The sequence below is a fragment of the Rhinopithecus bieti genome, unplaced genomic scaffold (assembly GCF_001698545.2).
Source record: "Rhinopithecus bieti isolate Rb0 unplaced genomic scaffold, ASM169854v2 scaffold_7888, whole genome shotgun sequence".
Taxonomy (NCBI): Eukaryota; Metazoa; Chordata; class Mammalia; order Primates; family Cercopithecidae; genus Rhinopithecus; species Rhinopithecus bieti.
The window spans coordinates 2,041,532-2,052,764 of NW_016805944.1; the positions used below are offsets into that span (position 1 = coordinate 2,041,532).

General features: G+C 50.3%; 1 protein-coding gene across 1 annotated transcript in view; it reads right to left on the reverse strand.

The window, feature by feature from the left end:
* RELB (RELB proto-oncogene, NF-kB subunit) overlaps positions 1–11,233 on the reverse strand; it is a 52,505-nt gene that overhangs the window by 11,240 nt on the left and 30,032 nt on the right. The window contains exons 5-8 of the mRNA XM_017874282.1: positions 10,607–10,764; positions 7,845–7,936; positions 7,528–7,659; positions 4,403–4,507 (exon numbers count right to left, since the gene is read on the reverse strand). Of these exons, the coding sequence (XP_017729771.1) occupies positions 4,403–4,507; positions 7,528–7,659; positions 7,845–7,936; positions 10,607–10,764 (487 nt within the window). The remainder of the gene's footprint in view (positions 1–4,402; positions 4,508–7,527; positions 7,660–7,844; positions 7,937–10,606; positions 10,765–11,233) is intronic.

The following is an 11,233-nucleotide window of genomic DNA, read 5'->3' on the forward strand; positions in this document are numbered from 1 at the left end:
AAAAAAAAAAAAAACGAATCATAGTGGCAGCTAACTTTCTATTGAGCACCTATTATGTGCCAGTCACTAGGTGTTTTATGTATATATATATATATTTTTTTGTTTGTTTGTTTGTTTGCTTGTTTTTGAGACGGAGTCTCACTCTGTCACCCAGGCTGGAGTGCAGTGGTGCGATCTCAGCTCACTGCAAGCTCTGTCTCCTGGGTTCACACCATTCTCTTGCCTCAGCCTCCCAAGTAGCTGGGACCACAGGCACCCGCCACCACGCTTGGCTAAGGTTTTGTATTTTTAGTAGAGACAGGGTTTCACCGTGTTAGCCAGAATGGGCCGATCTCCTGACCTCGTGATCCGCCCGCCTCGGCCTCTCACAGTGCTGGGATTACAGGCGTGAGCCACTGTGCCCGGCTTTTTTTTTTTTTTTTTTTTTTTTTGATATAGAGTTTCGCTCTTGTTGCCCAAGCTGGAGTGCAGTGGCACAATCTTGGCCTCCCAGATTCAAGCAATTCTCCTGCCTCAGCCTCCCAAGTAGCTGGGATTACAGCCATATGCCACCACGCCTGGCTATTTTTGTTTTTTTGTTTGTGCGTTTTTGAGACAGAGTCTCATTCTATCTCCAGGTTGGAGTGCAGTGGCATGATCTCGGCTCATTGCAACCTCCGACTCCCTGGTTCAAGCAATTCTCCTGCCTCAGTCTCCCGAGTAGCTGGGATTATAGGCATGCGCAACCATGCCCAGCTAATGTTTGTTTGTTTTTTTTTTTTTGAGATGGAGTCTCGCTCAGTCGCCCAGGCTGGAGTGCAGTGGCGCGATCTCGGCTCACTGCAAGCTCCGCCTCCCGGGTTCACGCCATTCTCCTGCCTAAGCCTCCCAAGTAGCTGGGACTACAAGCGCTCACCGCCACGCCCGGCTAATTTTTTTTTTTGCATTTTTATTAGAGATGGGGTTTCACCATGTTAGCCAGGATGGTCTTGATCTCCTGACCTCGTGATCCGCCCGTCTCGGCCTCCCAAAGTGCTGGGATTACAGGCTTGAGCCACCGCGCCCGGCCATGTTTGTATTTTTAATAGAGACGGAGTTTCACCACGTTGGCCAGGATGGTCTCAATCTCCTGACCTCGTGATTTGCCCACCTCAACCTCCCAAAGTGCTGGGATTACAGGTGTAAGCCACTGCACTTGGTCTTGTTTTATGTATTTTTATATGTATTATCTCACTTAATCCTTATAACAATTTAAGAGGTAGGTAGAATTACTATCCCCCTCAAGTCCAGGGATCCTCAAGGTCACCCTCAGGTTGTTCAGTAAGAGGACTCAGGGGACAGCATACAGTCATACTCACAGCCATGATCTGTTATGGCAAAAGGATACCAGGCACAGTCAGCAGAGAAAAAAGGTGCCTGGCCAGGCGTTGTGGCCCACACCTGTAATCCCAGCCCTTTGGGAGGCTGAGGCTGGCAGATCACTTGAGGCCAGGAGTTCAAGACCAGACTGGCCAACACAGCAAGACCTTGTCTCAACAAGAAAATTAAAAAATTAGCCGCGCACTGTGGCGCACGCCTGTGGTCCCAGCTATTCAGAAGGCTGAGGTGGGAGAATCACTTGAGCCTGGGAGGTTGAGGCTGCAGTGAGCCATGATCGCACCACTATACTCCAGACAGATGGAGAGCCTGGTTCTAAAAAAAAAAAAAAGAAAGAAAAGGAAACTGAGGCTTGAAAGTGTTGAGATGTCACACAACTGGTAGTGGAAGAGTCAGGATTCATGATGGTATTCTGCCTGCTATTTATTTTTTTTGTCTTACTGCATTGCCTGTCATCACAGTAACTCCATGTACTGAGGCTTTATATGTGTCAGATATATATAGATTGCCTCTAAGTCGCACAACAACTCTATGAGGAAGGTACTATTAGGTACCTTATTATATAGAGAAGAAAATGAAGGCACAGAGAAGTAAAGTCACTTGTCCAAGGTCACACAGCCAGCAAGTGTTAGAGCCAAGATGGGAACCCAGGAAGGCTAGAACGCTTCACTACCAACTCTGTTTTAACTTCGGGAAGTTACTAGATAACTCTGGAACCAGTTTCTTCACTTTATTTTATTTTATTTTGAGACAGAGTCTCACTCCATTGCCCAGGCTGCAGTGTAGTGGCACCATCATAGCTCACTGTAACCTCCAACTCCTGCACTTAAGCAGTCCTCCTACCTCAGCCTCCCAAGTAGCTGGGACTTTAAGCACATGCCCCAACATGCCTGGCTATTTTATTTTACTTTATTTTATTTTATTTTTTGAGACAGAATCTCACTGTGTTGCCCAGGCTGGAGTGCAATGGCATGATCTCGGCTCACTGCAACCTCTGTCTCCCAGGTTCAAGTGATTGTCATGCCTCAGCCTCCCAAGTAGCTGGAATTACAGGTGTGAGCCACCACACTCAGCTAATTTTTATATTTTTAGTAGAGACAGGGTTTCACCATGTATGTTGGCCATGCTGGTTTTGAACTCCTGACCATAAGTGAGCTGCCCACCTTGGCCTCCCAAAGTATTGGGATTACAGGTGTGAGCCACCATTCCCGGCCTAATGCTTGGCTATTTTTTAATTAAAATAAAAAGAATTTATTTATTTTTTTTTTTGTAGAGACAGGGGCTTGCTATGTTGCCCAGACTGGACTCAAACTCCTGGGCTCAAGTGATCCTCCCTGCTCAGCCTCCCAAAGTGCTGGGATTACAGGCATGAGAGACATGCCCAGCCAGTTTGTTTTTGGTTTTGATTTTTTGAGACAGGGTCTGTCTCTGTCGCCCTGCCTGGAGAGCAGTGGTGCAATCTTGGCTCACTGCAGCCTCTGCCTCCCAGGCTCAAGTAATCCTCCCACCTCAGCCTCCCAAGTAGCTGGGACTACAGGTGCGCACCACCACACCTGCTAAATTTTTTATTTTTTCTAGAGACGGGGTTTCACCATGTTGCCCAGGTTGGTCTCGAACTCCTGAGCTCAAGTGATCTGCCAGCCTCAGCCTCCAAAAGTGTGCTAGGATTACAGGCATGAGCTGCTGTGCCCAGCTGTTTACTTTTTTGTTTGTTTGTTTGTTTTGAGATGGAGCTTTGCTCTGTCACCCAGGCTGGAGTGCAGTGGCATAATCTTGACTCAGTGCAACCTATGCATCCCAGGTTCATGCGATTCTCCCATCTCAGCCTCCCGAGTAGCTGGGATTACATGTGTGAGCCACCACACCCAGCTCATTTTTGTGTTTTTTAGTAGAGATGGGGTTTCACCATGTTGGCCAGGCTGGTCTCGAACTCCTGACCTCAGGTGATCCGCCCACCTTGGCCTCCCAAAGTGCTGGGATTGCAGGCATGAGCCACTGCGCCCAGCCCTAATTTCTGTATTTTTAGTAGATACGGGTCTTCACCATGTTGCCCAGGCTGGTCTCGAGCTCCAGAGCTCAAGTGATCCGCCTGCCTCAGCCTCCCAAAGTGCTGGGATTAGAGGCTTGAGCCACAGTGACCAGCTGTCTTTTTTTTTTTTTTAAAAAAAAGCCTGTTTGAGNTTGCAGGCATGAGCCACTGCGCCCAGCCCTAATTTCTGTATTTTAGTAGATACGGGTCTTCACCATGTTGCCCAGGCTGGTCTCGAGCTCCAGAGCTCAAGTGATCCGCCTGCCTCAGCCTCCCAAAGTGCTGGGATTGGAGGCATGAGCCACTGCGCCCAGCCCTAATTTCTGTATTTTAGTAGATACGGGTCTTCACTCTGTTGCCCAGGCTGGAGTGCAGTGGCCGGATCTCAGCTCACTGCAAGCTCCGCCTCCCAGGTTCAGGCCATTCTCCTGCCTCAGCCTCCTGAGTAGCTGGGACTACAGGCGCCCGCCACCTCGCCCGGCTAGTTTTTTGTATTTTTTAGTAGAGACGGGGTTTCACCGTGTTAGCCAGGATGGTCTCGATCTCCTGATCTCGTGATCCGCCCGTCTCGGCCTCCCAAAGTGCTGGGATTACAGGCTTGAGCCACCGCGCCCGGCCGAAGTGGAGTTACTTCTTCTGTCGTCTGTTTGCTTTGCCCATAGCCCTTATCACAACCACCATAAACCGTTCATTTATGCAATTCCACCCTTAACATCAGAGTCCTCTGGACATGTCGTGAGCTCTGTGATGGCACCGTCTAGCACGCAGCATGGGTCACCACAGAGGAGCCTCCGTCTTCCTACGCAGACGGGTGAGCAGGCGACTCAGGGAGTTAATGAACCCATCAGCTGTATCTGATTGCAAAGACAGCGTTCTGGACCCTTGCACTCTGGTGCCCTGGTTAACCAGCTCTTTCTCATCCATTCACCCTCCCAGACTCCCTGGCTACCCCTCCAAGTTGCCAGACCCCACGCTACCCAAGCTTGCTGCCCCAGCTTGCTGCCCCAGGCCCCTCACCTTTCTGCACCTTGTCGCACAGCAAGTAGAGCTCCTCGCCACCCGTGCATGGCCCGCTTTCCTTGTTAATTCGGCAAATCCGCAGCTCTGACGTGTTTGTGGATTCTGGAAAGGAGAGAGAGGAAGAAGTGTATTAAAAAAAAAAAAAAAAAAAAAAAAAAAACCCGAGAATTCAGTCACCGAGGGGCCGAGGAGAGAGGATGGTTTGAGCCCAGGAGTTCCAGGCCAGCCTGGGTAACATGGTGAGACTCTAGCTCTACAAAAAGTTTTAAAAATAAAACTTAGCCAGGTGTGGTGGCACATGCCTGTAGTCTCAGCTACTTGTGAGGTTGAACTGGGAGGATCACTTAAGCCCAGAAGTTCAGGCTACAGTAAGCTATGACTGCACCACTGCATGACTGCCTAGGCAACAGAGTGAGACCCTATCTCTAAAAAAACATAATAATAAACAAAAATAATGTTTAAAAAATGTTTAATGGAGACCCTCAGACCTCAGGGAGAGTTGATGGGGTCCCAGGTCAGAGAAGGTTCCTTGAGGAGAGTTTGATAGACTGCAATCTGGTAGTGGACACCTGTTGTTTTCCCCATCTAATCTAGTAGACCTGGCCCCTCTTCTTTTAACAGCCTCCAATTTTCCCTCAAGGGACCACCCCTCATCTTCGTAATTGGGATTGGGCAGGGTTGAGCCCACTTCCTAGCTCAGCAGTAATTGATCACGTGCCCCGGACCTGGCCAATCAGAGCAGTGCATCCCTCTGGCCAAAGCTGATTGGTCAAAAAGGAGGAAATGACCAAAACCAGGCCAATGAAAGATAGACTTGAGGCTTGAAGCAAAGCTATTAGGTAAAAGAAGCTAAAAGCAGCCTTGGGAGTTGGGGACAGGTGCCGGCAGGTAGGATATAAGCCTGGATTCTAACATGGAGGAAGAACAGCTGAAAGACTGACAGATCTCTAATGACATCACTGAGGTCCTGGATGCAGCCAGACCTGAAGCACTATGCTACATCTGCATTTTTCTCGTTAATAGAACAAATTATTCTCTTTTTTTACCCCTTAAGCCTATTTAAGTTGGGATTCTATCACTTGCATCCATAAATGCCCTGACTGAATTAATATCCCATTTTGATGATTACAGCAGCCACTACGGGTTGGCTAAAACCTACCAGTTATTCCCAATCCCCTCTTCTATGCCTGTACCCCTCTATAGAGATTGCAAAATCTAAGCACTTGCTTTCCCAGGCCACCCTGCAACTAGGAGTGGCCATGGGACCAAGCTCTGGCCGCTGAGAAATAAGCAGAAGTCTACCAGGGTGATTCTGTGGAATATAATGCACTCTTTCAGAAAGGGAGAGAGACTATTACTTATGCTGCCTCTTCCCTTGGGCTGCCTGGTATAGTTATACAGATTGTTCATTCTACAATATTAGAAGACCTCTTTTTTTTTTTTTTCTGAGACGTAGTCTCGCTCTTTCACCCAGGCTGGAGTGCAGTGGTGTGATCTCAGCTCACTGCAAGCTCTGCCTCCCGGGTTCACGCCATTCTCCTGCCACCTCCCAGTAGCTGGGACTACAGGCGCCTGCCACCTCGCCCGGCTAGTTTTTTTTTGTTTTTGTTTTTTTGTTTGTATTTTTTAGTAGAGACGGGGTTTCACCGTGTTAGCCAGGATGGTCTCGATCTCCTGACCTCGTGATCCACCCGGCTCGGCCTCCCAAACTGCTGGAATTACAGGCTTGAGCCACCGCGCCCGGCCAATTTTTTGTATTTTTAATGGAGGCGGGGTTTCACTGTGTTAGCCAGAATGGTCTCCATCTCCTGACCTCGTGATCCGCCCGCCTCGGCCTCCCAAAGTGCTGGGATTACAGGCGTGATCCACTGCACCCGGCCAAGAATTTTTGCATTTTTAGTAGAGATGGGGTTTCGCCATGTTGGCCAGGCTGGTCTCGAACTCCTGATCCCAGATGATCCTCCTGCCTCGGCCTCCCAAAGTGCTGGGATTACAGGCGTGAGTCACCACACCCAGCCCCCTTTTTTTTTTCTTTTTTTTCTTTTTTTTGAGACGGAGTCTCGCTCTGTTGCCCAGGCTGGAGTGCAGTGGTGCAATCTAAGCTCACTGCAACCTCCACCTCCTGGGTAGCTGGGATTATAGGCGTGTGTCACCATGCCCAGCTAATTTTTGCATTTTTAGTAGAGACAGAATTTTACCACATAGGCCAGGCTGGTCTCCTGACCTCAAGTGATCCACCCACCTCAGCCTCCCAAAGTGTTGGGACTACAGGTGCATGCCACCATGCCCAGCTTTTTTTTTTTTTTTCTCGAGACGGAATCTCACTCTGTTGCTCAGGCTGGAGCGCAGCGACACGATCTCAGCTCACTGCAACCTCCGCCTCCGGAGTTCAAGCAATTCTCCTGCCTCAGCCTCCTGAGTAGCTGGGATTATAGTTGCCTGCCACTGCGCCCAGCTAATTTTTGTATTTTTAGTAGAGACAGGATTTGGGCATGTTGGCCAGGCTGGTCTCAAACTCCTGACTTCTCAGGTAACCTGCCTGCTTCGGCCTCCCAAAGTGCTGGGATTACTGGCATGAGCCACAACGCCTGACCACCCAGCTAATTTTTTTTTTTTTTTTTTTGAGATGGAGTCTTGCCCTGTCACCCAGGCTGGAGTGCAGTGGTGCTATCTGGGCTCACTGCAAGCTCCGCCTCCTGGGTTCACGCCATCCTCCTGCCTCAGTCTCCCGGGTAGCTGGGACTACAGACACCCGCCACCATGCCAGGCTAATTTTTTGTATTTTTAGTAGAGACGGGGTTTCACCGTGTTAGCCAGGGTGGCCTCGATCTCCTGACCTCGTGATCCGCCCACCTTGGCCTCCCAAAGTGCTGGAATTACAGGCGTGAGCCACCGCGCCTGGCCGCTAATTTTAAATTTTTTTTATAGAGACAGGGTTTTGCCAAGTTGCCCAGGCTAGTCTTGAACTCCTGGGCTCAAGCAATCTTCCCACCTTGACCTCCCAAAGTGTTGGGATTACAGACGTGAGTCACAGCACCTGAGCCACTCATGCCTCTGTAAGCGGGACATTCTGACACCTGCAGCCAAGGGCAATCCTAATGGCCACAGCACTGTCAACTCACTCTTGTCGTAGACGGGCTCGGAAAGCACAGGGTCCATGCGGCGCATCTGTCCCTGCTGGTCCCGATATGAGGCCTGGAAGCAGATCCTCACGACATTCATGTCTACTTCCTGATGGTTCTTCAGGGACCCAGCTGTCGGGGGAGATATGGGGAGGCTGAGGGTGGGAAGTGGAGACCCTCTTTGGGGTACAGGGGAATGAGGAAGGGATGGGGCTGGAGGAGACGGTGGGGCCTGGAGTGGTGAGGGGACCAGGGTGAGCACAGAAGGCAAGGGGTTTGGGAAGACACATGATGGTCAGGTCAGGCAGGGGGCTCACCATTGTACGGGTCAATGCCCAGTTGAATCTTCCGCTCAATGGCAGCCTCAATCTCCTTCTTCCTCACACACTGGATGCCCAGGTTATTAAAACTGAGGGGATGATGGGGGAGGGAGAGGAGTGCTCGTGAGCAGGCAGGTGTGGCCCTAACCTGCAGGAAGGCTCCGGCAGATGCTGCTGTGGGGCTCAGGCTCTCAGGGGCTGACATCCCAAGCCCAGGGGTCCCAGCATTAGAAAGGGTCTGAGGTTTAAACCTCTTAGAAGGCCAGCGCGGTGGCTCATGCCTGTAATCCCAGCACTTTGGGAGGCCGAGGCAGGAGGATCACGAGGTCAGTAGTTCAAGACCAGCATGGCCAACATGGTGAAACCCTGTCTCTACTAAAAATACAAAAATTAGCTGGCACAGTAGTGCATGCCTGTAATGCCAGCTACTCGGGAGGCTGAGGCAGAAGAATCAGTTGAACCCGGGAGGCAGAGGTTGCAGTGAGCCGAGATTGCACCACTGCACTCTAGCCTGGGCAACAGAGATAGACTCCATCTCAAACAATAAAAAAATAAATAAAATAAACCTTTTGGCCAGACACGGTGGCTCACATCTGTAATCCCAGTACTTTAGGAGGCCGAGATGGGCAAATCAGGTCAAGAGACCGTCACCATCCTGGCCAACATGGTGAAACCCTGTCTCTACTAAAAATACAAAAATTAGCTCAGTGTGGTGGCACGTGCCTGAAATCCCAGCTACTCAGGACGCTGAGGCAGGAGAATCGCTTGAACCCTGGAGGTGGAGGTTGCAGTGAGCTGAGATCATGCCACTGCACTCCAGTCTGGTGACAGAGCAAGAATCTGTCTCAAAAAATCAAAATAAGTATGTCAAGGATTCTTGAGAAGACCCGGAACATGCCTCATCTTTACCACATGAGAACACTGGCCAACTTCATCTTTTTTTTTTTTTTTGAGACGGAGTCTCGCTCTGTCGCCTGGGCTGGAGTGCAGTGGCCGGATCTCAGCTCACTACAAGCTCCGCCTCCTGGGTTTACGCCATTCTCCTGCCTCAGCCTCCCAAGTAGCTGGGACTACAGGCGCCCGCCACCTCGCCCGGCTAGATTTTTGTATTTTTTAGTAGAGACGGGGTTTCGCCGTGTTAGCCAGGATGGTCTCCATCTCCTGACCTCATGATCCACCCGTCTCGGCCTCCCAAAGTGCTGGGATTACAGGCTTGAGCCACCGCGCCCGGCCCAACTTCATCTTTAATAAGAAAACTGCGGGGCCAGGTGTGGTGGCTCACGCCTGTCATCTCAACACCTTGGGAGGCCGAGGCGGGTGGATCACGAGGTCAGGAGTTCCAAACCAGCCTGACCAACATGGTGAAACTAAAAATACAAAAATTAGCCAGGTGTAGCGGCTGGCGCCTGTAATCCCAGCTACTTGGGAGGCTGAGGCAGGAGAATTGCTTGAACCCAGGAGGCAGAGATTGCAATGAACCGAGATCACGCCATTGTACTCCAGCCTGGGGAACAGAGTGAGACTCTGTCAAAAAAAAAAAAAAAGAAGGAAAGAAAGAAGGAAGGAAGGAAGGAAAGAAGAAAAAAACCCTGCAAATTAAACACCAATGAGATGCCTTTGTTTTGGAGCACTCATCAAAATAGCAAAAATCAAAATGTTTCATAATACCTTGTGCCGGTGAGGTTGTGGAGAATCAGGTGCTCTCACCCATTACTGATGGGACTGTAAATTGCATAACATGGCAGTATTCATTCATTCCACAAATATTTCCTGAGCACCTACTATGTGCCAGTTACTGTGCCGGACACTGGTAATACAGCAGGGAACGTAAGAGACAAGATCTCTGCTCTCGGAACTGACATTTTCACTAAGTCTAAAAATCACTGAAATGAAATCTTCAGGACTTGAGCGTGAGCAATACTCAGCCCTACCTCTGAAGTGTGTGCTGCCTTTAGGGCTCTGCCCAAAGTCAGCGCAACACAGTGAAGAGTGTCTTTCTGTCTCTTTGCACTATGAAAAAATGCTCAAAGTTTTAGATGTAACCACTGCATGTTGTGTAAGCATTTGTGGACATATGCAAAATAAAAGTTATACAGTGCTTCTGCTTTAAAACGAAAGAAAAGCCGGCACGGTGGCTCATGCCTGTAATCCCAGCACTTTGGGAGGCCGAGCTGGGAGGATCACCTGAGGTCAGGAGATCGAGACCAGTCTGGCCAACGTGGTGAAACCCCGTTTCTACTAAAAATACAAAAAATTAGCTGGGCATAGTGTCACACACCTGTAATCCCAGCTACTCGGGAGTCTGAGGAAGGAGAGTCACTTGAATCTGGGAAGCGGAGGTTGCAGTGAGCTGAGATCGTGCAATTGTACTCTAGCTTGGACAACAAGAGCAAAACTCCGTCTCAAAAAAAAAAAAAAAAAGATAAATTGTACAGTAAGAGAAAGAGCAGGCCTTGCAGTTAAGTCAGGTCTGCAGTCAAATCCCAGCTCTGCCATCAGTTATCTGTGCTCCTTACCCTCTCTGAGCCTCAGTTTCTTCCTCTACAAAATAAGGATAACATGTATGTGAATCTGTGTGCTGCAGGGCTCCCAGCCTAGGTGAGGCTCTCCACTGTCCCCAGGCCTGTTTCCCCACCTAGGAGAGGCAGTGGGGAGGGTGTACCCAAGCTGCCCTCTGCTCTAAGGTTTTATGTGTGATCTCCAGCCACTCAGAATCTCCATAATCAAGGACAAGAGGTCGGAGATCAGCGGGTGGGTACCTGTGCCGGGGGCTGACATGAGGCCGAAGCCGCACTCTGCAGACGCCGTCAGTGCAGTCTTTCCCCACGAGGCTGTGGGGGTGGACTCGGTGAGGCCAGTCCTTCCACACCAGGCAGGCAGTCACCTCCACCTCCCGCAGCCCTCCACAATCCCGGAGCTGCAGGAAGAGAAGTGCTCTTTGGAGCTCCCATCACAGATGCCTGCGCCCATCCAAACTCCTTGGGGCCTCCCTTGGCAGCTCCCCAACCCTCTCCCCACTGGGTCCTCTATCGGGAGCTCTCCAACCTTCTACCCCGACCAGGATGATGGAATGTGTTTGCTTAAGAACACTTTGGGCGGAGCGAGGTGGCTCACGCCTGTAATCCCAGCACGCTGGATGGCTGAGGCAGGCAGATCACCTGAGGTCGGGAGTTCCAGACCACCCTGGCTAACATGGTGAAACCCCATCTGTACTAAAAATAACAAAAATTAGCAGGGCGTGGTGGTGCATTCCTGTAATCCCACCTGCTCGAGAGGCTGAGGCAGGAGAATCGCCTGAACCTGTGAGGCGGAGGATGCAGTGAGCCGAGATCTTGACACTGCACTCCAGCCTGGGTGACAGAGTTTGTCCCAAAAAAAAAAAAAAA